At 43.5% G+C, this 27,693-nt stretch overlaps 1 protein-coding gene and 1 long non-coding RNA gene across 4 annotated transcripts; one reads left to right on the top strand and one right to left on the bottom strand.

The window, feature by feature from the left end:
- Window positions 1–724: 724 nt before the first annotated feature.
- Window positions 725–10,566, bottom strand: LOC308588373. 2 transcript variants are annotated; one of them, XR_014008668.1, is made up of 4 exons: window positions 10,467–10,566; window positions 7,609–7,684; window positions 1,401–1,493; window positions 725–1,191 (listed from the first exon to the last, which is right to left on the bottom strand). It is a non-coding gene; the product is annotated as an uncharacterized lncRNA (long non-coding RNA). The 2 variants fall into 2 exon arrangements; XR_014008669.1 differs by lacking the exon at window positions 10,467–10,566 and having other exon boundaries at window positions 7,609–8,104.
- A 72-nt stretch (window positions 10,567–10,638) lies between these two features.
- Window positions 10,639–25,437, top strand: TP53TG5 (TP53 target 5). 2 transcript variants are annotated; one of them, XM_081196767.1, is made up of 5 exons: window positions 10,639–10,810; window positions 19,707–19,775; window positions 20,305–20,441; window positions 23,324–23,651; window positions 25,335–25,437. In XM_081196767.1, the coding sequence occupies exons 1-5, from the start codon at window positions 10,775–10,777 to the stop codon at window positions 25,341–25,343; spliced, it is 579 nt and encodes a 192-aa protein (XP_081052893.1). In that variant the 5' UTR covers window positions 10,639–10,774; the 3' UTR covers window positions 25,344–25,437. The 2 variants fall into 2 exon arrangements, with proteins under 2 accessions (XP_081052893.1, XP_081052892.1); XM_081196766.1 differs by having other exon boundaries at window positions 25,302–25,437.
- Window positions 25,438–27,693: the final 2,256 nt, after the last annotated feature.

Genomic DNA, 27,693 nt, shown 5'->3' with positions numbered 1-27,693 from the left:
GGTCCTTAAGGTCCTCCGCGGGGCATACCAGGAGAGGTGGTCCCATAGGTACGTGGGTCCTAGGCCCTCCTGGCCTCTGCCTGTACATCTTTGACTTCAGAAAGTAGGGACCCAGGTCTCTACTTGCAGATATAAATGGGGATGTTTGAAAGAAGATGGCTGCAGTGTAGTGATCAAAGTGAAGATGCCCTTAGGGCAAATGGGCATTACCTCACCAGTTTCAGTCTGCCCTCAGGCAGTCACCATTGTCTGTCTGCCTTCTTACTTACAACAAGCCCAGCGGATAGCACTCTTTATCAGCCTCCTTCTCCCTAAGTCTCAGAGCTTGTAGGGGGAGCCAGCTACTGTGGGCTTCCCTGCCTTCTGCCCTACCAGTCTCAGGGGGCACCAGCCACCACTGGAAGATACCAAAAACTCATGAGTGCTCTCAAGCTGGATAGAATACGGAGAGGAGCAGGCAGGGGTTGTCTCCAGACTGAGCCAGTTTGGGCCTATTCAGGTCTTTCTGAACCGAGATGTACAACAAACACAGCTGAGTAGGCAGGGACCGCTTTTGAGCATGCCAAGAATCTGCCTCTTAACAACGGCAAGGAAAGAGTTAAGGCATAAAAGCAGTAATCACCAGCCACGAATTGATTCACTACAGGTTTAAAAGGTGGAATTAAAGCCAGGTTTTAACCAAAGCTGTCCTTTGTAAGAGAAAGTTCAGTGCTGACGTAAACAATTTTGTAAGTCTTTTATTTGCGTCTTTTTTTATTCAGGCAGTGTACTAAGTATTATTTGGGGGAAGGGCAGCTTATGGAGCCTCCCTTGCTGCCTCAGGCTAAGTGTGCTGATCTTGAAGAAGCAAGAAGGCAGGAAAGGGGGCAGAGAGCAGGATGGCCTGATTGACCCCTTTGGCTCAGGGGCGAGCTACATGTTATATTCAGATGAGCACCCATGTTGGTAACTGCTGAGATCTGTGGACGCCCACCCCAGGTGGTGGTCAACTGCTGGACTTCAGGTGGTATTTTCTCTGTGAAGTCTCCTGGATTGACTCTGTCTGCTCCATTGGGCTACTGGACCCTCCTGGGCAGGATGGAGTAGAAGAAGTCTTCCTGTTCCAGTTGAGCCCTTGCATGGGCAACAAGGACATCCCAAGTTCTGGTGTCATTTCGTCCCCGATTCTGCCTTGCTCTCCAACTCTGCCTCCTGATTTACAAAATCAGATTGTTGGAGCTCAGTATTGTCCACTCTAACTCACTAACAGCATCTCTACAGGGTTTCAGGCAGGAGCCTTCCCCACCGCTACCTGGAGACACCAGGGATTGAACCTGTGACCTTCGGCATGTAAGGTGGATGCTCTACCACCCAGCTACATCCCTTCTCCAGATTTCATCCTTTGGTTCTAACATACTCACAGGTCCTAGCTATTGCTTTGCCTCACTGCTCTCAGCTCAGACCATGTCCCAGTCCTGACACCCGGATGGTCACTTTCTGCAAGGAGAAACTGCCTTGGGCAGGGAGACATTCTAAGTGAAGAGGAGGAGGAGAGTGGAATGGTGGTGGTAGAGAAATGCATAACCTTTTCCTTGCCAGATGCTGTGCTCCAAATCTTTTTCTTCTTTTTACATGCAAGGGTAAACACACATTTGGCATCTGTCAGAGGAGGAAGGTGCTATGGGGATTGGAGAAGGCCATGATTTGGAGAAGAGACACAGAGACCTGGCCCACCAAGGAACAGTTTAGACAATCCTATTCTCCTCTCATAGGAATATAGAAAGCTGCCTTAATACTTAGACCATTGGTCCATTTAGCTCGTTGTTTACACTGACCAGCAATGGTGTTCCAGGGTCTCTCCTAGCAAAGCCTGGAGATGCCAGGAATTGAAACTGGGGCCTTTTGCATGCAATTCCTGAGCTCTACTACTATGTCTTAGGGACGCGGGTGGCGCTGTGGGTTAAACCACAGAGCCTAGGACTTGCTGATCAGAAGGTCGGTGGTTTGAATCCCCGCGACGGGGTGAGCTCCCGTTGCTCAGTCCCTGCTCCTGCCAACCCAGCAGTTCGAAAGCACATCAGAGTGCAAGTAGATAAATAGGTACCGCTCCGGCGGGAAGGTAAACGGCGTTTCTGTGCACTGCTCTGGTTCGCCAGAAGCGGGTTAGTCATGCTGGCCACATGACCCGGCCACATGATACCATCATATAGACCTCTCGTACGCAGAATCAGACCATCAACTAGAGAGATACGAGTGTGGCCAGTAGGTGCATCTGAGCAACTCCAAGATTGCTTTCGGAGCACCGAGTGGTCGCTTTTTGTGGAGAATAATGTGGACACATATGCTTCAACAGTACTGTTCTACGTTAAAAGCTGCATTGATGTTGTCACTACCACCAAACAAATACGGGTGTTCCCTAACAACAAGCCCTGGCTAAACAGGGATGTGTATCTTCTGTTAAAGGCAAGGAATGCTGCTTTTCACTCTGGTGATGCGCAACAGTATAGAGAAGCCAGAGCCAAATTGAAAAAGGGCATTAGGAACGCCAAAGCTATGTACTGCCAGAGGATCGAAAAACATTTTGAGAGCTCCGACCCTCGTCGAGTATGGCAAGGCTTGCGACAAATTACAGGGCAAAATATTAAAAACGAATTGGCTAGCAGCAGTGCGCACCTGGCTGATCAACTGAATCAATTTTTTAGCCGCTTTGAGGAGGGAACTGGAACTACCGTCACTACAGCATTGGCCACCAGCACATCATCAGAAACTACTACTGATAGACAACCATTTTTATTACAGACCTGTGACGTACAACGTGCCTTTCGGAGCATTAACATTAGGAAGGCAGCTGGACCAGATGGAATCATGGGACGGGTTATTAGGGACTGCGCTGCAGAATTAGCTGGCGTATTTACGGACATTTTTAACCTATCCCTGGTGCAGGGTTTTGTCCCTACCTGCCTGAAGACATCGATTATAGTGCCAGTCCCCAAGCAGTCAGTGGTGGTATCTCTCAATGATTATAGACCAATAGCCCTAACATCTGTCGTTATGAAATGTTTTGAGAGACTGGTGCTAGATCATATTAAGGCTGGTCTTCCATCCACTTTAGACCCGTTCCAGTTTGCATACAGAAGAAACAGATCTACTGATGATGCTATTTCCATCGCTGTCCATACTGTATTGAGTCATCTAGAACGACAGGGAACCTACGCAAGGCTGTTGTTTGTGGACTACAGTTCTGCCTTCAATACAATTCTGCCAGACAGGTTATTTCTTAAAATGACCAATTTGGGTATACATCAGAAGATCTGTCTGTGGGTAAGGAATTTCCTGACTGATAGGCCGCAGACAGTGAGAATGGGACCTTACTATTCTTCTACTCTAGTATTAAGCACAGGAGTCCCCCAGGGATGTGTGCTAAGTCCCTTTCTCTATTCCCTGTACACATTTGATTGCACCCCACTGTATAAGTCCAACACAATCATCAAATTTGCGGATGATACAACAGTGGTGGGGCTCATCAGTGAGAACGATGAGACTGCTTATAGGAAAGAAGTACAGGGGTTAATTCAATGGTGTAAAGAAAATAATCTTATGCTTAACACCAAAAAAACCAAAGAACTCATAATTGACTTTAGGAGAAAGAAAAGTGTATTTTTACCATTGCACATAAATGGCGAGGAAGTGGAGAGGGTTGGTAGTTTTAAATACCTGGGCATTTATATCTCGGAGGACCTCTCATGGACTGTAAATATTAATATGGTTGTGAGGAAGGTGCAGGGGAGGTTGTATTTCCTGAGAATGCTCAGGGGACTGAATCTATCCCAGCACCTACTTCTGTCCTATTATCATAGTACCATTGAGAGTGTCTTAACCTATAGTATATTATCGTGGTATGGGAGCAGCTCTGAAACGGATAAAAAAGCTTTACAGAGAACAATTAAAATTGCCCAGAATGTTATTGGGCTCCGACTACCAACCCTGGATGAGATCTTAACGTCTCGCATTTTGAAGAAGTCACATAATATCCTGAGAGATCCCACCCATCCTGCTCACAACTTCTTTGAACTATTGCCTTCGGGCAGAAGATATAGGACAATGAAAACACGAACCACACGCCTTCTGAATAGTTTCTATCCAAGAGCTCTGATTGCACTAAATAATGATCTCAGGGCCAGTTGCAAGGTTTAGCAAGCAGAGAGTAGGAAGGAATGAGATAGGTTTTAGGTTATGTTTTAGGTCTTAGGTTATGTTATGCCTTAATAGGTCATGTTATATTCTGGATTATGTTATGTTTTATAGATTATGTCTGAATAGGATGAGAGTGTCGGAGATACGTGCAAATGTATATGTGAACCCGGTCTTTGGGTGGGTGTTTGATTTTCGTTGTTGTGTATACTGTGTATATACGGACAATGACAATAAATTTATCTATCTATCTATCTATCTAAGCTGTACGCCGCCTTCCTCGGCCAATAAAGCGAGATGAGCGCCGCAACCCCAGAGTTGGTCACGACTGGACCTAATTGGTCAGGGGTCCCTTTACCTTTACCTTTACCTTTACTACTACGTCTGGGGGTGGGAAGAAATTTGATGCAGTCTATATTTAAATTCATACAAATTCATACTTTTCTGAAACAACATGCGAACTGAAACACAGCCATCCTTCAAAATTCACACATCTCCAAATTTTGCAGTGCAGTTCTCTGGCCAAGCAATGTGTATAAAAATGTATATATTAAAGGGTGAATACAAATCAAATAAAGGCATATAGCAGTGAAAATAACATACAAATAACATGCATTACCTTATTATCTTGCAATGTCCTTTCGGGGAGAAGGATGGGGACAAAACTTGCAAAATTATCTTGCAGCAATGTTGATGTTAGGCAAAACTGCATATAAAATGTATATAGTAAGAGAAATCTGCAGAAAAATGCTGATTAATTTTCAAGATTTTTTTTTAAAAGATCACAAACTGATGTGAAAATGTGAAGAGTTGAACTTAAGACTGGAAGAATGAGAAACAGACAAAAACTAAAACTGATGCATTCAGCCTTCCCTAGATAGCACTGACTCACAGCCTTTCTCCTACTCTTCTGCTTAAAATCACCCTACCCCACAAATGCTTTTCATAAAAAAAGACTCAACCAGCCATTGTGCCTTTAAGCCCCAGTCAGCATACCTTTGTGTGTGTATCAGTGTGTGTTCATAGGATTTGTGCACAGCATCCAACGAAATACCTTCAAGGTGGTTTTTACAATAGTCAATAAAAGCAATAAAATTCAGGCAACTGACACAAGAGCAACAACAATAAAACAGCAGAAGCAGTCCATAACAAAGGAACAAAAACCAACAGCTAAAATCACAAAAAAGGATTTGAAATGTCATTAAAAACCCAAACTTCACTTGGCAACCTGAAAGATGGCAAAGATAGCACTAGGAAAATACGTCACAAAGACAGCTCAGATTGAAGATGTTCTGGAAGCTGGATGGGGCCTCATAATCATCAGCAGCCTTGTGGTTAGAGAAACCCACTGGGTCACTGCCTATGCAAAAAGAAGTTTGCGTCGGTGCAATGCAATATCAGAAAAATGCTGCAAAAAGGCAGGAGCAGTGAAGCTTCAAGGCTGCCATTCAGTCATTGGTAGCACTGGGGAGAAATCAGGGAACAATGCCTGAGACAGGATGCCTGCCCTGGTGTTGGTACACTTTCCTGACTTTCCATGGGCTCAGGACATGGCTTATTTTTCCTGTGTGCTATAGTATAAGAACATAGGTAAAGGTAAAGGGACCCCTGACCATTAGGTCCAGTTATGGCCGACTCTGGAGTTGCAGCGCTCATCTCGCTTTATTGGCCAAGGGAGCCGACGTACAGCTTCCGGGTCATGTGGCCAGCATGACTAAGCCGCTTCTGGTGAACCAGAGCAGCGAACAGAAACGCCGTTTACCTTCCTGCTGGAGCGGTACCTATTTATCCACTTGCACTTTGCCGTGCTTTCGAACTGCTAGGTTGGCAGGAGCAGGGACCGAGCAATGGGAGCTTACCCCATTGCGGGGATTTGAACCGCTGACCTTCTGATCGGCAAGTCCTAGGCTCTGTGGTTTAACCCACAGCGCCACCCGCGTCCCATAAGAACATAGGGAGGGTGTTTATGTAAAGCATGATGTGATGTCATGCTTCAGCATCATACCACTCCAGTGGCAGAGTATAAACACATACAAGGTTGCCTATGCCATCACAACGTTATCCTCGTTCCGTCTCAACCACACATGCTGTACACTGATGGAGTCTCAAGTGGGTGTGAGGATCCAGATAACCTCATATGGTTGTCATGGATAACGCAATGAAAGCCTCGGTTCAGTGCATAGCAACAGCCCAAAAGGCAAATTCCATGCTAATAGTATTAGGAAGTGGATTGAAAACAAAGCAACCAGCATGCCCTTTATAACATAAAGCTATCGTGTGAGCGTAGTTGGAATACTGTGTATAGTTCTGGATATTCCATCTCAAAATGATACCATTAAGTTGGAAAAGGTGTTAGAAAAAGGCAAATAAAATTATTAAGAGGTTGGGAAGAGTACGTTCCCTGCACACACACACCCCAAAGCTATTGTTTTAGGTGCTTTTGACAGTAGAGAAAGATAGCAAAGGAGGGGCATGGCAAAGTTTACAAAATTATCCAGATTCCCCTCCCCCCTCCCCAGAAGGACTAGAATCCAGTCACCTAGATGGAAATTACTGGCACCTCCAGGTAGGCCTGAGAACATCCCTTGCCTGAAACTCTGGAGAGATGCTGTCAGTCAGTGTGGATGATACTGAAGTAGGTGGACTGTTGATCTGACTCAGTATAAGGTAGCTGCTTATGACAAATTTATGGAGGGAAAAGCAATCAATGTTTTTAAACCTCCAGTTATGGAATCTCCCGTTTGGGGAGGGGGCAGTAACTCTGAATGCCTGTTGCTGACAGGCAAACAACAGGGCAAGAGTGTTAAACTTCATGCCTAGTTTGTGGGCTTCCTGGCAACATCTGCCTGATAAAATGTTGAACTAGATGGTAAAGGTAAAGGTAAAGGGACCCCTGACCGTTAGGTCCAGTCGTGACCGACTCTGGGGTTGCGGCGCTCATCTCGCTTTATTGGCCGAGGGAGCCGGCGTACAGCTTCCGGGTCATGTGGCCAGCATGACTAAGCCGCTTCTGGCGAACCAGAGCAGCTCATGGAAACACCGTTTACCCTCCCACCAGAGCAGTACCTATTTATCTACTTGCACTTTGATATGCTTTCAAACTGCTAGGTTGGCAGGAGCAGGGACCGAGCAACGGGAGCTCACCCCGTTGAGGGGATTCGAACCGCTGACCTTCTGATCGGCAAGACCTAGGCTCTGTGATTTAGACCACAGCGCCACCCGCATCCCAGATGTAACTAGATGGTACCCTTGCCTTACCCAGCAGGACTCGCCTTACGTCCTTAAATGTCTTTCAAGCATCAGCTGTAGTGCGAATTTGAACTGATAATGAACCAATCTGTTGAAATCCAGACAGCTGATTGAATGAACTTTTTCTTTTTTTTACTTAGATGACAGCTCTTTTTAAAAAATAAAATAAAAATGCATCGTTCTTTTTACCTTATCTGCCAGTCAAGCATTGTAGTTTCCATGGTGATTTTGGTCTAGACTTAGAACCGAGCAATACTGCCCCCTGCTGATGAAACATAGAGAAGCATTCTGCGGTTTTAGCAGAGAGCCTCAGTGGTCTACTAAATACCGCTTTCAATCATAATCAATTTACATAACAAAGCACTGCCTGTTTGAGCTCATCCGTTTCCATTCTAATATGCCGAGATCCACTCTTCCCTTCTCTTCAAATTGTCCTTTTAACAGGGGTATAATGCCTAATTGGGAATATGGCTAGATGACACACTAGTGATTTTGCTTCACATCTGTAGGAACCACAAATAGATGTAGAGTGGCTGCTCCTTTTACTGCTCTGATCTTGAGGACAATATGTGCCCTCATTTGTTTCTTTAGGGTTTTCTGTTCCATTTGCTTGCATGCCTGCTTCCTTCTTTCTTTTCCCCCTCTTCTGAAAGGAGGAAGCACCCTAAGAGGGACTTAAAAGCAGGGACTCACAAAGTGAAACGGAAATAAGACTCAACCATTCACTGAATCCTTAAAACCTCAGCAACTGAGATTGCCCATCTACCCAAATCCCATTCTTCGTAGAGGATGCCCTGCTGGGCCTTCATTTAAGACGAGAAGGATCAGCCCCATGCATAGGGGCCAACTCCCTGAGGCTCTGGGTGCTGAAGCACCCACATAATTTCCCATGAAGGGGCCAGGTACCCACAAATTTGGGTACCAGGGCCATGCACACTGCATGGCACCCACAATCCCAGGCACCCACTCTAGGGTGGCCACTTGCACAGCTAAAAGAATTTAAAAAATTAAAAATGTGTGCATGCTAATGTATTAGAGAGAGATGCAAAATTTGGAAATAATTACTATAATTTTAATAGATATACAGCCTAACTTGCCATAGTGGGGAGGAATATGGCCAGGTGCCTCCTTAGTCAGGTGATAACAGTTGATGGGCAACTTCACGACTTGCTCCTGCCACTCTCTCTCTTCTTATAGTTGTTCATCTTTAAACCAAACTTGGACCAGACAGTCTTCCAAACAGAGGACTCCTTCAAACAGAGGGCTTCATATAAGAGCTACATATGCTACTTCTACCTTTGCAACAGAACTGCACTGCAGACATATGGCCACATTCATACCACATATTTAAAGCATTATGATCCCACAGTCATGGTTTCCACCCAAAAAAAATCCTGAGGCTTCAGTTTGTTAACCTTGCATTGCAAGGTTACTAGAAGACTCCCTCTTCCCCTCCCAGAGCTACAATTCTCAGAATTAACAGTCAATCCCTCTTCAAAGAAAACTCTGGGAATTGGAGATCTGGAATAGGTGTCAGCACTTGTAACAAACTACAGCTCCCAGAATTATCTGGGGAAAGCCCAAACTGCTTGAAGTAGTATAAGGTGCTTTAAATGTATAGGGTGAATGTAGCCATAATAAATGTGAGTGCTTTTTTTCCAGCTTAGGTACAAAGACGGAGCCACCACAATGTTCAACGATGAGCATGAGCAAAGAAGCTGAAAACATGCCCCTGAAGTCGCTGAGAAGGTCTGGTGCACTTATATTCCAAAGCAGGTAATTCCACAGCCCTGCTATGTCACAACAGAATTTGGGTGGCTAAAAATGGACCATACAGCACCCTCCCACCATTGTAAGTACATAATTGGATTGGACTGGCATGTCCAATTGGACAGATGATGGCCACAGCACCTGAGAATAGCAGGCTAGCTCAGGGCAGCTTTTTCAATACTGGGTCCCTAACCATTGGCCATGCTGGCTAGGCATGATGGGAGTAGCATCTGGAGATCCAAGAATGGGGAAAGCTGGCTGGATGCCACTGCCTCCCCCAGTATCTGTCACTTGAGGCAGCTGCCTCACTTTGCCTCAAAAACAAGTCCACCACCATGGACGTTATTTTTCCAACTTATGTACAAAATAAGAAAATGTTTTGCATCAAATGAGAAGCAATAAAATATTTGTCTCTTTGAGCCCCCTGACTCAGATCAGGAGCAAGAAGCTCTTGAGGACAAGGACTCTGAGTGGGAGGAGTGGGGGATGAGACTATGCTGCAGAGGACATTAAGAACATGAGAAGAGTTTGGCTGGATCAGGTCAACAGACATCGAGTCCAGAATCCACAGTGGCCAAGTGGATATACCCATGGGAAACCTGTAACAGGACCCAAGCAGAAAAGCATTCTCACCTCCTGTGGTTTCCAGCAACTTGTATTCAGAACCATCACGGCCTCTGTCCATGGAAGCAGAGCAGAGCCATCATGAACAGTAGCCATTGTTAACTGTGATTAATCTAAAATGGAAATGGAAGCTTCTGATAATGGCTGCACTGGAGGAGGGGGAGAGGGTGCCAGCCCAAGGGTCATAGCACTAAATCATGGTCTAGCACAGGGGTGGGGAACATTTTTTGTTCCAGCAGGCCAACTTTGGTCCAGCAGTCTCTTCCTACTCCAGTGGGACAGGTGGGTGGGTATGATGTTGGTTGTCCCAACCACCTGTCAAAGTCCCACAGACGGTTTGGGGGCAAGAGCAGACATTCAAGGCTGGAGGGGCTGTAGCCTTCATACTCTGCTTGGGGGCTTTCTAGAGGCCCCTGACTTGATCATTGGTGATGGAAAGAGATTACTTGACTCCATGGGCCTTTGTTCTGATGCAGCAGGCATTTCCCATTATCTCAAACCAGGGAGAAGTAGTAGCTTCTGACAATCACAATTGCACCCTGGTTGATCCTTTACAAGGATTTGTGGACACAAAGGGCAGAGGGATACTACATCCCTGATGCAATGTGAAGTAACCAGGATCACTTCTGCTTCCTTTGCTGCTGCCTTCACACCTTCTGTGGTCCCTCAGAAAAGCCCTTGTTTAGACATAGGTTTCCCACAATCCTCCTCCTCTAACCCTCTTCCAGCCTCCAAGACTGTGACTCTCTCCCCACCCCAGTCATTGCTGACACCTGGTTTCTGACATCACAAATAAATTATGTCACAGCACTTAAGCTTTCACATCATTCATGGCTCCCCAAGCCCAGAAAGGGGCAGTAGCATCTCAGAGCCAGAGAAAGCAGCCACCTATTTCTCATATATCTTGCCTGTCTGCTACAAACCCTGTTGTTGAAGCTCTTAGAAAACCACCTGAGTGAATATGAAAGCCTTGGAGGAGAAGAAACAATGTCCAAAGGTATCTCATCTTCTTAAGAAACCAGGAGCTGGCATCATTTACTCAAGGCTCAAAGTGAGGGGTGAAGTGGGGGCGAGAGAAATGCTGAAAATTGGCCTGTGGGTTTAAAAAACCCCCAGAAAGTAGTGGAATTTTCTGGTACATTACAAAAAATGTTATGAGAATCTATCCTTCCCTGGCAGGCAGCCTTTCATACTGATCCAAGTGCTACATATTTGTAAGCAGCTATAGATCCCACAGAGGATAAAGCAGCAGTGAGTTCAAAAGCTTCTAAAGCCGTGGCTTTTATTAAGAACATCAAAAGAGCCTGGCTGGATCAAACCATAGACCTATCTATCCCAGCCCCTTGTTCCCTACAGTGGCTATACAGATGCCTATTTACTTATTCATTTACTTAAGCATTCGTATGCTACTCTTGAGCCACGGAGGCTCCTGCAGTGGCTTACATGCTAATCGATAAAAACAAGACACCCCCTGCCTGCAGTGTTATGTATATAAATTAAATTTTGATGATATGCAAAGTAACAGAGTAGCTTACAGCTAGGAAGCTAAATAACTCTTCTAGGTGAGTGATAGCCTTTCTGTAAAGACTATACAATGTCCAGACTATTTATATTCAAAAAAGCTTTATTTTCATAAACATATAACTGAGATGAATATTTACAATCTCACGCTTATTCAAACATGGGTACGTTCTCACTTGAATTGTAGTCTTCTTCCTTAGACCTATAAACAAAACTGCATTGAAACTTGCACCTCACTCAGGCCTGACAGTTTCTTATGAAAGGTTTTGCTTTCACCTCAGCAGTATCCTCTTTGTTCCTTACAGAGAGCTCCTGCGCAGATTTAGAGTTCTCCCTCTGTCTGTTTCACTTCAGACAGATCACACTGACACAACACTTTCCTCAGCAGTATCCTGAGGACTTCCGGAGGCGGCGCGCTCAGCAATGGCGGTCCTCTTCAGTTGCTGAAGAGGGGCTCCGCGGAAAAGGGTCGTGCGCTGCGGCACAGCGACGACCCATGAAGAAAAACCACTGGTAGAGTGAGCCAGTGGCCGTGGGATTCGGCGGGCACCAGGAGCGACCTCCGAAACGCAGAAGGGACCCCGTAAGGGGTTTCGGAACGTGAAGGGGGTAGCGGTGCTGTGGATCCATCGCTCTTTCCGCGGAAGTGAAGCCGCGCGGCTGCTGCTGATCAGCGCTGACCTTTCTTCCTTCAACAATCGAACTGAAACAACTTACTCGTGAGTAGGAAATTTGAAGCTTTGTACGAACTAAATTTGGAGAAATTTGGCTGAAAGCGGGAGACGCTAAAAAGGAAGTCAGTCTCCCGGCTCTGTTTAAAGTATTGAGCAAAGCCCCTTTAAAGCTGAAGCGCTGAAAGGAATTTTAAAAGAGTTGGAATTTATCTGCAAATTCGACCTTGATTGATTAAAAGTTAAAGAAAGGACATAACAGTTTTATAAGTGACAATTTTATGTTCCTCTTTCTTTTACCTTGTGGATTACAAATTTTTGAAACCCTGTTCTCGGTCTGACTGGATACAAGTAACATCGGTCTGCAGTAACTGTAGACAAAGTTAGAAGTAACATTGGGCTACTTTGTAACCGGGAAAAGGAACTGTTGCAAGCACCTTGGTAAAGAACTTTTATTCTCTGCAGTTTAAGCTTAAGGAGAGGGGCTCCCCCCCCTTGTTTTGGATAATATTTTTCTTTTGTGTGTAAAGGGAACTTTTGGTGGAAATTTCCTATCCTTCTCCCTAATTTTTAGGGAGCTCCCCCTGCTGGATTGTGGACTTAATAGTATTTGAGAACTGCTACTAGTCTTGGAATTTTCCTGCCCGGATGTTTATTTTTTCTGGAATTAATTTTCCCATGGGATTTACAATTTGACCTTGATACTGGGACAGCTGTGGAATGAGTGGCACAGCAAAAACAAGGGCTGCAGAAAGAAAAAAAGCAAAACAAACTGAACTTTTGCAATTAACTCTGCCTGTGCAGCCACGCAGATCATCTGTCCCAATTGTGACAGGCCTGCAGGAAGGACAAGCTATACAGCCTACTTTTGGAGAGATGGCTGCTGGAGGGATAGACTCCGTATCTAAAGAAATATTGGAGCAGTTGGCAGCACTGAACAAGAAAGCGGATGAACAAGCACTTAGGTTTGATGAACAAGCTGCTAAACTTGACCAGGTAACAGCCTCAATTAACAAATTGACAGACCAAGTTTCTAAAAACTCTCAGGCCATAGATAATATTGAAAAGACTGCAACAGAAAATCGGAAACTGGCACAGGAAGCAAATACAAAAGCAGACGAAAATAAAAAGAGGATAGAGGAATTAAGAGGCGAAGTCAGACCACTGAGTAGACAGGTGACTGAACAACAAGTGTATCTGTCCCTTGCAGAGCTGAAAAATAGGGAAAATAACCTCAGAATTAGAAACATTCCAGAATCAGAAAAGGAGGATTTGATTGGATTTTTGACAACAGAATTATCCAAATTCTGGGGTGTGGCAGAGGAAAAAGATTTTAAAATTGTCACCGCTTTCAGACTAGGAAGAGTGGCTAGGAAGGATAAACCAAGAGATTGCCTGATCATTTTCAGATCTAGGCAAGAAAAAGAAACCATACTCGGCTTGCATTTTAAAAATCCATTGGTGATCCAGGGAAAAAAGGCAGAAATTTTTAGAGATATACCAAAACAACTTCTGGACTTAAGAGCCACATATAAAGACCTAGCAAGCTTACTGAGAAACAACACAATCCCATACAGGTGGGAATTCCCTCAAGGATTATCTTTTACCTTGAAAGGGGTGAGGGTAAGAATCAGAACAGCAGAGGAGCAAGAAAAGTTCCTAAACGACCACGGGGAAGACCTTCGGAAAGGAATAGCAGGTGCCTGGCCACCTCCTCCGCCTGGATTGAATCCGGTTCCACCCCCAGAAAAAAACGAAAAAGGAGACACCCCAGCAGGTAAATAATTAGTCCAAGATGTCTCTACAGCTTCTCAGTTGGAACATTAATGGCGCAAATTCTCCCGAAAGAAGGAAAAAGATTTTTCATATTTTGAGAAAAGAACAATTAGACATTATTTGCCTTCAAGAAACGCATGTGACTAGGCTCCATAGGAGAGTATTAATTAACAAGAGACTAGGCCAAGAATTTATCTCATCAGATAAGGTAAAAAAAAGAGGAGTAGTGATTTATGCAAAGGAGACTCTAGCACCAAAATTGATCTTTAAAGATGAACAAGGAAGAATTTTGGCGATTGAAATTCAAGCACAAGGAGAGAAATTTTTGATTGTAGGAATTTATGCACCAAACGATGGGAAATCGGAATTTTATAAGAAGCTACATGAGACAATGTTGGACTATATTGACTATACTAACATCATCCTGATGGGTGATATGAATGGAGTTGTCTCCACACATATGGATAAGTCTCAAAATCAGAACTTGACCAAAGATGGCAGACTCCCAAAGACTTTTTTTGAACTTACAGACAATATGGACTTGATTGACATCTGGAGAACAAAGAACCCTCTAGGTAAAGAGGGAACTTTTTTCTCTGAGGCCCATCTTTCGTGGACAAGAATCGACCAGATTTGGACATCTAGAGGACTGGCACCTAAGACAAAAAAAGTCGAGATCTGCCCTAAAACTTGCTCTGACCACAACGCCTTGAAAATAGATTTAAGACTGGCACCAGCTGGATCCTTCAGATGGAGAATGAATGACTATTTGTTTAGAGATCAGGAGATTGTGAAGAAGGCCCAAAAAACGCTGAAAGATTATTTCGAAATAAATTTGAATACTTTGGTGGAAAAGAAAACAATCTGGGACGCAAGTAAAGCTGTGATGAGAGGATTTCTGATACAGCAGAACTCTATCAAGAAAAAACTCTGGAATGGTAAAAAGGATAAGATCTTGGAGAAGATAAGAGATGGCGAGAAAAAGTTGAGACTAAACCCAAAATCAAAAGAAGTTTTAAGAGAAATAAAATTCCATCAAGCACAATATGCAAAATTGATAAATCAAGAAGTTGAATGGAAAATTAAACAAATGAAACAAAGATCATTCGAATCGGCAAATAAATGTGGGAAGCTGCTGGCATGGCAGCTGAAAAAGAGACAAAAGTTGAACTTTGTTACCAATCTAGAGGTTGAGGGAGAATGTATTCAGAAACCAGAAGATATTAGAAAGTGCTTCCAGAGATATTTTAGAAAATTGTTTACTCAAGGACCCCAAGTGGAGACTGAGATAGATAATTTTCTAGGAAGTTATGGCCTCCAAAAATTAACACAAGACAAGCAAACAGCCCTGAATTACAAAATAACACAACAGGAGATTGAAAGTGCCATTCAGAACATGCAACTAGGCAAATCTCCAGGTCCAGATGGGCTTACCTCCAAATACTACAAGACATTGAAGGAATATTTGGTTCAGCCATTAATGGAGGTATGTAACCAAATTATGGAAGGAAAGGGGGCACCCGAATCGTGGAAAGAGGCATTCATCACCTTGATTCCTAAATTGGAATCTGAAAAGACTCAACTCAGGAATTATCGCCCTATCTCACTCCTAAATGTGGATTACAAAATTTTTGCTAACATTTTGGCAAACAGATTGAAAAAAGTCTTGAATGAAGTAATTCATAAAGACCAAGCAGGCTTTCTCCCTGGCAGGCATATGTCTGACAACACTAGGAATATCATTGATGTTTTGGAGTTATTACAGACAAATCTGAACACGAAGGCAGCTTTGATATTTATAGATGCCGAGAAAGCCTTTGATAACATATCTTGGAAATTTATGAAGAAAAATTTGGAAGGGATGGGAGTGGGAAGGGCGTTCCAAAATGGTATTGAAGCAATCTATTCAGAGCAAAAAGCTAAATTGATAGTAAACAACGTGGTGACTGAGGAGTTTAAAATTGAAAAAGGGACACGACAGGGGTGCCCCTTATCACCCTTGTTATTTATTTCTGTCCTGGAGGTGTTGCTGAATATGATTAGGAAGGACCAGCGGGTGGAAGGAATACAGGTCGGGGAAAAACAATACAAATTGAAGGCCTTTGCAGATGACCTGGTTTTGACATTACAGGAGCCAGAAGCTAGTACAAAAAGAGCCTTAGAACTAATTTCTGAATTTGGTCGGGTGGCGGGATTTAAGCTGAACAAACAAAAAACCAAGGTTTTGGCTAAAAACTTGACACCTTCAGAAATAGATGGGTTTCAGAAGGAAACAGAATTAAATGTTGTTCCAAAAGTGAAATACCTGGGGGTTAACCTGACTGGGAGAAATTTGAATTTGTTTAAAGATAATTATGAAAAATGTTGGTCGGAAATCAAAAAGGATTTAGAAACATGGTCGAGACTGAGACTTACCTTGTCGGGCAGAATAGCTGCAGTCAAAATGAATGTATTGCCAAGAATGTTGTTTCTGTTTCAAACCCTTCAGATCGTGGACAGAGTGGAATGCTTTGGAAAGTGGCAGAGGGACATTGCGAAGTTTGTCTGGCAGGGCAAAAAGCCCCGAATAAAATTTAAAATATTAACAGATGCAAAGGAAAGAGGGGGGTTTGCCCTGCCGGACCTAAGACTGTACTATGAAGCTGCATCCCTCTGCTGGTTGAAAGATTGGTTTTTGTTAGAAAACACTGATGTCCTAGATCTGGAAGGGCATAGCAATGCTTTTGGTTGGCATGCATATCTCTGGTACGACAAGGCAAAGTCTCATAAACTGTTTAAAAACCATATTGTCAGGAAAGCTCTACTTATTGTCTGGACTAAATACAAAGACTTATTCGAAAGTAAGACTCCGAGGTGGTTATCACCGGTAGAGGCTAAGGCCGTAAAATTTCGTAATATGGAGACTGGCTGGTTGAAATATTGTGAGATAATTGAAAGAGATGGTGACACTTGGAGGTTGCAGAGTTTCGAAAAACTGAAAGGAAAGGTGCGAGATTGGTTTCATTATGCCCAAATTTTAGAGACTTTTAAAAAAGACAAAAAAATTGGTTTCCAGGTGGAAAAATCAAAATTAGAGACAGAATTACTTGAACCTAAGACGAAAGTGCTTTCAAGAATGTATAATTTGCTGCTTAAGTGGAACACTCAAGATGAGATAGTTAAATCAGCTATGATAAAATGGGCACAAGACATCGGGTACAACATTATGTCTGAAGACTGGGAAAGGTTATGGACCACCGGTATGAAATTTACGGCATGTACTGCCTTAAAGGAAAACATCATGAAAATGGTATACAGGTGGTACATGACCCCAGTCAAACTTGCAAAGATATATCATTTGTCTGACAATAAATGTTGGAAATGTAAGGAAGCTGAGGGAACCTTTTTTCACCTCTGGTGGGCATGCCCGAGGGTGAAGGCCTTCTGGGAAATGATCTATAACGAGTTGAAAAAGGTGTTTAAATACACCTTTCACAAGAAACCAGAGGCCTTCCTCCTGGGCATTGTGGGCCAGAGAGTGTTAAAAAAAGATAGAACTTTCTTTCTATATGCAACCACAGCAGCAAGAATTCTTATAGCTAAACACTGGAAGGCACAGGAGTTACCCACGCTGGAAGAATGGCATTTGCAGCTGATGGACTATATGGAATTAGCTGAAATGACAGCCAGAATCCGAGACCTGGGAGAAGACGCCGTGGAAGAGGACTGGAAGAAATTTAAGGACTATTTACAAAAATATTATAAGCTATATGAATGTTGAGAATTTGCTAAATGTTCTGGAAAAACATGCTTCAGTATTGAATTTGGTAAATGTTGAAAATTAAGTTAAGATTTCGAAATGTATAAATTGTGGACTATATAACTAAAGGAAAACACAAAAACATATGAAATAAGGTATTAATTTGCTGTTTATTTTTATTGTAAAGAAAACAGGGGATGGGGGACGTGGGGAAGTCTGATCGATCATGAAAATGGATGTGAAAAATGTGAATCTTTTCTTTTTTTTCTCTTATAACTTCTTTTCTTTTCTGTAAAACTGCTTTTGATGTGCTATGGATGATATACCTTTCTTTTACCCTGGAAAAAAGCAATAAAACTTTATTAAAAAAAAAAAAAAAAAGCAGTATCCTGAGAAGGCTCTCTCAGCAGCCATTCTCCTCTCTCACACACAGAGAACAGAGAGCAATTAAAAACAACAGTTACTGGAATAACAATCACATTAAACAGGACTGTTTCTCAAGAAGTTGTAGGATTCTTCTTCTTCTTCAGGGGAACTATCATTAAAAGAATGATTGAACGTTAATAAATAGACAGACAGATAGATAGATAAATGAGATCTGTTAAAACATACAGACAATCACAATGAAAGCAAAGTAGATTATTGAAGTGGTTCCCACACACTTCCCTGCTGCATAAACAAATTGAAAATTGCTGAAGGTCTTTGGTGGACCACTTAATAATTTATACAGGCCTGTTGCAGCAATTCTAATGTTCTGTGCTAGATGCCGTATGACTAATGTCATATGTGTTGTTTAGTCGTTCTAGTCGTGTCCGACTCTTTGTGACCACATGGCTTTAAACACCAGTGCTGGGAGCATGCTAGAGGCTGAGAAGGTGATAATATTTACACAGTCTTTATGCAGTTCAGATTGCATGGAGAGAGGCAGTGGGACATGAACACTAGCCCTACCCCTGCTGTTTATGTCCCCCACTGGGCCTACTTCCATGCTATCCAGCCACCCTCAGTGGTGGGGAACCTTCAGCCTACAAGCCTAATTATTTAATTATTTGTTAATTAGACCACACATTCACCAGGCTTTCCCCCTTCAGGCCTTCCATGTCGGAGAGGGGCTAACTCACATGACACACACCCCGCCAATGATCTCATATCCTCCAACATTTCTCAGATGAAAATAGGGACGTCTCATTCCATAATGATAATGTTACTATTTATACCCCACACATTTTAATGGGTTGTCCCATCCACTTTGGGCAGCTTCCAGCATATATAAAAACATAATTAAACATTAAACATTAAAAAAAAAACACCCCTACCCTATAAAGGATTGCCTTCAGACAGCTTGAGGGTTGGATAACTCCATACCCTCCAACATTTCTCCAATGAAAATAGGGACGTCCTAAGGAAAAGTGGGACATTCCGGGATCAAATCAGAAACCAGGACGGCTTCTCTAAATCAGGGATGTCCTTAGAATATAGGGGCACTTGGGGGATCTGTAATCTGAATCACATGATGGAGACCCATGCGTAGTTCTAAGGCACTCAGCAGGCCCATGTATATGATCTTGCCCTTTGGCCAACTTTGTTTTCTCACATGTATTTTTATTTGCAGTCTCTCTATCCCTAAATAATAATGGCTCTAGACATGATTTAACAGTTATATAAATAGGCTGCTCCTTCTGAGCGACTCATGCATTCTGTGTAATATTTGCTTCTTGCTCTTTATAACCAAGTTATAAAAACACTGCAATTCAAAGGGTAGGCTCTGTTAGTGGCTTTGACGTGGCTGAGTCAGCAGTCCAATTCATGCAGTCTCCTCCACAAGTTCCCTACTTCAGGCATTTCACAAGGATGGCAGTGAGTACACAGCAGAGGGCATGGGGCCAGTTTTTGTGGTACCCCTCTCCCCCCCCATAAAATCCCACAATAGCAGGGTGCAAGCAGAGGCCTGTTACACACTGTCTAGCTTATTCACCCACCACAGTAGTCGATACCACATTATAGCATTATTTTTAAAACTGCCACCCGGCCCAATTTTAGATCAATTGGACTTTATCCTAAGGGTATAGTTCAATGGCCATTTGCATTTAATTCCTCTTGATGAAGCAGACAAAGTGCCACAAATGAAGTGCGTTGAGGACAAGACGTCTTTTGTTGTCCCCATAACTTTGCTCTGTCTTTCTCAGATCATTGATGTGGAGAGTGGAGCATCTCAGACAAGCAATTTGGTACACGTAAGGAGCCACCTAAGGAGGGTAAGATGCCATTCTGTTTGCCTGTTGCAAGGTCTAAAGCCTAAAGTTAGCTAGCATCATTTGGGGAGATGCAACTTCCTTGTCAAAAGCCCCACCATGTCTACCAGTTTAAAGACTGGTGCAATATATTTTTTTGTCAGGGATGGAATGCTAACCCAAGAAGAAAGTAGCACACACCCAACCCCAACACAGAGATGATCTGAGGCAACCAACATATTATATCAACATGTAGCTCCACAGTGGACCCAGCCTTAAGGAACTAGGCCAAAAGCAAACATAAAATTAAATCTAAAAACCTTAGGCATTTTGGAGCCTGCTGGAATGTGTGTATAATATCGTATCGAAACAAAATTTTAAAAATGAATTTTTATTTTTAAAAATATTTCTGTATTTTTCCTGTTGACCTCACACAAGTAAACAGTTAACTACATTAGTCTCAAGATAATACTAATAATGAAGCAGGCTGGGCTCACTCTATGGCAACTTCTTCAGATGTTGTGTGCTCTCTATATTTTCTGTACCTGCACAGATAATAAAGAAACTGGTTGTCCTCAAAATGCTCAAGAGTCCAAACCGCAGAATCGAGTGGCTTTGTGAATTAGCGCACAAGTACAGGAAGATGTTAGCGATTGGGAGTGCTCTGGATTCAGGTGCTTCCTGCTCTGGGTAAGAATATAACAAACAGGGCCCTCTGAAAGTGTGCGTGTGACTATATGATCATAGAATCATAGAACTGGAAGGGATCTGTTATGGCTTGGTCTCTCCCACAAACGTGAGATGACTCTGCCTGTTAATTATTTCAGATACCGTATTTTTCGCTCTATAACACGCACCCGACCATAACACGCACGTAGTTTTTAGAGGAGGAAAATCCGTAGGCATGCCACCCGTAGGCATTCCCTCCATAACACGCACAGACATTTCCCCTTACTTTTTAGGAGGAAAAAAGTGAGTGTTATGGTGCAAAAAATACGGTATATTGCTGAAACAACAAACTAGGATGGAGCTCCTCTACTCATTGTCCTCCCCAGAAGATGGAGTTGCCCGGACTGAGCTCCTCCCCCTTCCCCAGCACGAAAGCCCCCACCTTCTCTTCCGGTATCTTTAGAGCTTCTTTAGAGCTCTTTAGATTCTTTATGTTAAGTTGTGGGTGAACATATCAGACGACACAGCGATTCTTCAAAACAGCTCTTGTTTATTCACTGGCCAGAACAGAACAGAACTGAACTGAAGGGTTCAGCCAGCCTGCTTATATAGAGCTCCCCTACAACGCTACAATAGCAACTTTCTGTAACTAGCCAATCACTGAACGTCACTTTCAATCCCCTATTTGCATATGTGGACCTGAGTGGAAACTATCTACAGTATCCCCCTGCTGGCCCAGGGTGAGAACTTCAGTACATAACACTTTAGATCTTTAGAGCACTTTTGAGATCCTACGAGATTTGGGAGAGAATGCTTTCTGCATTCCAATGTCTGACTCACTATTGGAGCTCTCATGCAGCAGCCTGTCACTCTGGCCCCGTCTTTCACCTCCCCTTTGTTCAGAGCTCAGATTACAGCTGCTCTCCCCCTCCTTTCTGCCTTCTGCTTTTAACTGTTCTCTCTCTATGCCTGCTTCTTCTTCTCCTGTCAGCATCTGAGCTTTGCTGACAGGATCCCAAGGGTCATCCAGTCCAATCCCCTGCAATGCGAGAATCTCATCTAAAGCATCCATAACAGATGGCCATCAAACCTCTGCTTAAAAATCTCCAAGGAAGGAGAATCCATCACCTCCAAAAGGAGCTCATTCCACTGTCAAACAGCTCTTACGGTCAGAAAGTTTTTCCTGGTATTGAGCTGGAATCTCTTTTCTTCTAACTTGAATCCATTGGCTCTGGAGCAGGAGAAAACAAGGTTGCTCCATCTTCCATGTGACAGCCATTTTTATATTGGAAGGTGGCTACGGTATCTCCTCTCAGTCTCCTCTTTTCCAGCTCCTTCAGCCATTTCTCATAAGGCTTGGTTTGCAGAACCTTGATAATCTTGGTTGCCCTTCTCTGCACACATTCCAGCTTGTCAACATCCATCTTAAATTGTGGTCCCCCAGTTGGACAAAGTATTCAAGGTGTAGTCTGACCAAGGCAGAACAGAGCGGTACTATTACTTCCCTCACAAGTAGAAGGGGACGACAGAGGATGAGATGGTTGGACAGTGCTGTCAAAGCTACCATCATGAGTTTGACCAAACTGTGGGAGGCAGTGGAAGACAGGAGTGCCTGGCGTGCTCTGGTCCATGGGGTCACAAAGAGTCGGACACGACTAAATGACTAAACAACAACAACATTACTTCCCTTGATCTGGACACTATACTTCTGTTGATGCAGCCTAGAATAACATTAGCTTTTTTTGCTGCTGTATCACACTGTTGACTCACGTTAGGCTTGTGATCTACTAAGACCCCTAGATCATTTTCACATGTACTACAAGCAAGCCAGGTGTCCCCCATCTTATATTTGTGCAGCTAGTTATTCCTGCCTAAGTGCAGAACCTTACATTTGTCTCTGTTGAAATTCATGTTGTTAGTTTTGGCCCCCTTCTCCAATCTGTCAAGGTAATCTTCTGCGGCATTAGCTACCCCTCTCAGTTTGGTGTCATCTGTAAATTTGATGATCATCCCCTTGATTTACCTGATATTGGGATATGGGGATAATTCAGTGTTGGGGAAAATTGGGTTCCAAATTCCTCTCAGGGTCACAGATTATTTGTTTTGATGTTTTTGGTTAGTTGGATCAACTGCCACTTTCTGCAGCTCCCCTCTTCCTTGCCCACTACTTCTCAAGTGCTTTCATTTATTTTTTATTTCCAGTGTGCCCTGAAAGGAAAAACCCTTCTTGTCTTTTCATCCCTCAGGTTTGTACAAAACTAGGAAACAGCACAAGCAAATTTACCATTGCCTATCTGAATGCATTTCCACTCTTCTTGGGCAGGGAATTTTTTAAAAAACCAAACCAAACAGAACAAGGTGCACATGGGCCCTGTGAGTATTTCACTGGCATGACAGAATCAACAAACTATAAGGCAGGGACAAACACAAAGGGGAATGCCTCCTGGTATGAATGGGAAAGGCCAAAATTGCTCCTCATGTACAAATTTAAAATAGATTAAATATTAAACTATTCATTTAATTCTAAAGGGAGGGGGAGTGGATGAAGAGCTACATAATGCTCAGATGTGGGTGAGCCCGAAATTACAGTCATACCTTGGTTTTCAAACAGAATGCGTTCTGGAAGTCCGTTCGACTTCCAAAATGTTCGGAAACCAATGCGCAGCTTCCGATTGGCAGCAGGAGCATCCTGCAGCCAATCGGAAGCCACAGAAGCTGCACTGGATATTCGGCTTCTGAGACAAAGTTTGCAAACCAGAACACCTACTTCTGGGTTTGCAGCTTTTCCGTTCCAAGTTGTTTGTGAACTAAGCTGTTCAAAAACCAAGGTATGACTGTAAATGGAAGAAAAAACTAAAACAATGAAAATCCATAACAATGCTTCTACCCCGCTCATGTGACAGGGTGTGCACCCCCTCTGAGGAACCTCCAGCACCTAATGTCAGCGTGATTGATGAGCCTGCCATGGAAGTTGAGGAAGTTGCTATAATAGACAAGTTAGATGAGCCTAAATCGTCAACTGAGGCAACATCCCCAGAGGCGGCTTCTTCAGAATTGTATGAGGCGCTCTCCTTGAAAGGCTTGCCCCACCGGATTCACATGCCTGCGCGCAGAGTGCTCTGTAGACCATCGAATTTGAGATGGGTCAAGCCGTGCTGCACACGATCATGTAGTGAGACTCTGGAGCATGTCGTCACCATCCCTTATTCAGAATGTCAGAAGCGGCACCCAGTAAGCAAGCAAAACTGCAATTGTTTTTGCCAGGGAGGTGGGCAGAGATGAAATTTGTGGGGGTTTGCCTCTGGGTCGATTGAGTGTATGCAATCGGGTCTCTCCTAAATACCAGATCTAAACCCAGATCTAGTCCTGCTTTGGCCTGAAGAGATCTGCTGCATGGATCCAGAAACTGTAGGCAGAAGTTTAGGCAAGTGGGTTTAATTCAACACAGAATTTAGGCTGATTAACAGCAGTTAGCCAGTGCTGTAGTGGTAAATTTTGAAGAGTGGGAGAAGCCTTCATTGCCATGGAGGTAGCTGTGCTATCCATTATTGTTAGAAGCTTCAGTTCTGTTCATAGTTTCCTGGGAACTCCATTGAGCTCAGTGGAGCTTACTTCACAGGCTTATCCTATGTGAGCTTTAACAAAGTATCTTCAGTCAGCTTAAATGCAACTTTTAGCCTTTAATTAAATATCGAAACAATCTTGCAAAGAAGCGTTACTGTTTAAACTGCTGGCCTGAAGTAGAAATCTCATCAAAGAAAAGGAGATAAGTATCTAGCCTTTGCTTCATAATTTCCCTCATCCTCTGACTTTCACTGTGCTAAACTGTCACAAACTTGCAAGGTTCAGCATCCCCTCCTTCAGTGGCCAGAGCAAGGCGAATCTGCCCATTAACCGAGTGCTCTGGCAGATGATGATAGAGCAGGAGTAAGCGGGGGCGCGGGGGGGGGGGCAGAATACCAGCTCACAATCCCCTCTCCTCCACTACTCTTGATAAATCAGGTTTAGGAAAGTTTAGGTCACAAGCCCCGGCAAGAAATCCACTAGCTGTCTCCCTGAGCTGTGAGTTTGTTCTCATTTCCAGTAAACAGATTTCTGAAATGACATTGGCAATAGGAAGCAAAAATTTTCTTGCACACACTGTCTAAAGGAGCCCAAACTGCACTTTAGACTTTCCACGATTTATTTATTCCTGCAATTTATTTAGCATGGGATAAATGGAAAGGCTTGGGTGGATTGCCTTGCTGCAAGGTGGTAACTTGATAATTAGGGCATTTTGTAGGCCAAGCAGGGTGGAATGAGCATCTGGCAAGGCCTAGGAAAAAGGTTTAAAGGTAAAGGTACCCCTGACAGTTAAGTCCAGTCACAGACGACTCTGGGGTTGTGCGCTCATCTCGCTCTATAGGCCGAGGGAGCCGGCGTTTGTCCGCAGACAGTTTCCGGGTCATGTGGCCAGCATGACTAAGTCGCTTCTGGCGAACCAGAGCAGCGTACGGAAATGCCGTTTACCTTCCCGCCAGAGTGGTACCTATTTATCTACTTGCACTTGATGTGCTTTTGAACTGCTAGGTGGGCAGGAGTTGGGACCGAACAACAGGAGCTCACCCCCGTTGTGGGGATTCAAACTGCTGACCTTCCGATCGGCAAGCCCTAGGCTCTGTGGTTTAGACCACAGCAACACCCACGTCCCTAGGAAGCGGGTTTAGTCTATTTTAATTTCCAAAGTGGAACAGAAGATCCCAAGGGGCCAAAACCTCTTAAGCAGCAGTAGTAATAAATAGTAATAATAACAATAACCACACAGAAGTAATAGTAGTATTTTGGAATATTAAATTGGGAGTTCTTACATTTGAAAATCCTTGATTCATCTTGTCTTTTAAGAGCCGGGACTGACTGGAATGATTCTCATTTCAGAGGTTCTGAAGATAGTGAGAGGAGCCTGGAAGACATAGATCTATTGCGTGTTGATTCATATTCCTGCAATAAAGGGGATATTGAGCATCCTTCAAGCACAAAACTTGTCTCTGGCTTGAAATAAACATGTGTGTGAGTGTATGTGCCAGAAGCAGGGAGAAGCAACGAGGAAAGGAAGCAGATGCATTTCATTTGCAAACATGAAAACTACAGATTGACAACTTTCCCCATCTCATGGAGAAATATAGCAATACAGCTGCTACAGATCTAGTTGGAACAACAGTTGCCCATGGTTGCTCCTGGGGAGACTTCTGTATACAGAAGAAATTGCCTTTTTTAGTTCACAATAAACCTCCATCTGCTACAGAGCTTGATCCCAAAGAAGTGAAAGCAGACTCAAAACTCCAAGGGGTTTGCTAATGTTCCAGGAAGGGCTGTCAATGCATTGCAAGTAGAGGAGACCTGTCATTACATATTTGTAAAAAGAAGGCCTCTGATTATCTCCAGGTGTAAGACTGAAGAAGAAACCCCGGGGGGGGGGGGAGGTGATTTGAAAGGGGGAAATAGCAGCCAATATAATACATTTTGAAATCACCCTCTCTGTAGTTATGATGTCACTAGAATGAATAACCGTACAGCCATGCCTTAGACCCACAAAGGAACCACAGTTCTTTGCTATATTGATAAAAGCCCTGCCTTTGTTCACACTTTGAATGGCTTCTACAAGAGGTCTGTGGTGGTGGGACTATGTAGAATAGCCATATAATCAGAGGATGACACAAATGGAAGCACAACTTAGACAGAGTCTGGGCAGGCATCAGCACCCAGCTTCTTTTGGGCAGCTAGTAACACCAAAGCACCTCAGCAGGTCCCACCACTAACAGTGCTTTGAGAGCAGCAGGTGGCTGGGCTAAGCCACCATTTAAATTTCTCCCACAATGCTCCAGAGCAATGTACTATTTCAGGGGCATTGTGGGAAAATTAAAATGGTGGCTAGACCCAGAAATCTGATGTATTCTGAAGCAGTTGTCCATTACTGCCCACCAAGGCCCACCCAAAGGTGAAGCGACCTACTGCACATATTACCACACTGGCATGAAGCCATGTGAGATACTTCGAAGAGATTCAGGTAACGGGAGTTTTGCTTGGATCAACAATGGCATCTTAGTGTGAAACTGGTGGAAAAGTAGAATTTGGCTGGGTATCTGAAGACTAGTATTAGTGTGACATTCTGTATGCCACCCATGTACCCCACCAACACACCAGTGTTAAGAGGAGGTGTGTAAGGAGAAAGATCTAAGACTTCTGCTATAAATCACATTCATCTTGCAAGAGACTGGAGCGGTGTTTCCCAAACTTGGGTCTCCAGCTGTTTTTGGACTACAATTCCCGTCATCCCTGACCACTGGCCCTGATAGCTAGGGATGATGGGAATCGTAGTCCAAAAAATGCCAGTGTCCCAAGTTTGGGAAACACTAAACTAGTGGTTAGTTCACCTTAGTCAACACTTCTTATTCACAGCCATAGCAAAGGACCCTACTTGTAGCAAAGTGAATTAATTTCATCCCTAGACATCAGGAACACAACAGAAAATTTCAGTTTTCTCAGTCTTTCTGAAGAAAACTTTGTGGCCGTCGTTACTATATGACATCAAAGAAATCTTTGAAATCCCTTCTGTTCTTTTCATCTGATTCCCTGAGAAAGCAAGTTCTATCTACAAATGTATCAAGAACATAAATGAAATTCTGCTGGATCAATGTCTCATCCACATCCAACATCCCGTTCTTACCGTGGCCCAACCAGATGCCTAAGAAAAGCATTTCTTCATTTTAAAATGTACGTGCTGCTCTTTGCCTAGCAGCTCTGAGTAATTTGGGATGTCATCTCAGTCTTACTCTGAGTCAGATTTCACAGTCTCTTTCCACCTTTCACAATCTTCTTTCCAGACCCCACAAAATATATATCACCTCCTGCTTTATCATGCATTCCACGTACTCTGTTGGTTCTCACTCTTTTAATTAGAGAGGATGGAACTAAGTAATGAAGGTGAAAAGGAGAGGACAAAGACAATAATAGGGATGGGGACAGTGTGTCATCCCTGGATATTGTAGTCAGGAGCTGCAAATCCTCCTCAAAGAGTTATATTGCTGGAGCATCAGTTAAAACACTGTACATTAATTAGAGATAGAACAGCAAACACAAGCAAATGATGAAGGATTCAACTAGCCTGCCAGTGGAAAAACAAACACAGCAAAATCCCTGTACAGGCACCCCCAAACTCGGCCCTCCAGATGTTTTGGGACTACAACTCCCATCATCCCTAGCTAACAGGACCAGTGGTCAGGGATGATGGGAATTG

Source organism: Podarcis bocagei (assembly GCF_964188305.1).
Source record: "Podarcis bocagei genome assembly, chromosome: 5".
Classification (NCBI taxonomy): domain Eukaryota; kingdom Metazoa; phylum Chordata; class Lepidosauria; order Squamata; family Lacertidae; genus Podarcis; species Podarcis bocagei.
This window is presented reverse-complemented; position numbering and strand designations above follow the sequence as displayed.

Bases quoted from the DNA above. Each gene is read 5' to 3' on its own strand.
- TP53TG5 (XM_081196766.1), top strand. From the start codon at position 10,775: ATGAAAGCCTTGGAGGAGAAGAAACAATGTCCAAAG. The intron at 19,776-20,304 runs GTAAGATGCCAT...GTACCTGCACAG, and splicing joins TAAGGAGCCACCTAAGGAGG to ATAATAAAGAAACTGGTTGT. The intron at 20,442-23,323 runs GTAAGAATATAA...CTCATGTGACAG, and splicing joins TCAGGTGCTTCCTGCTCTGG to GGTGTGCACCCCCTCTGAGG.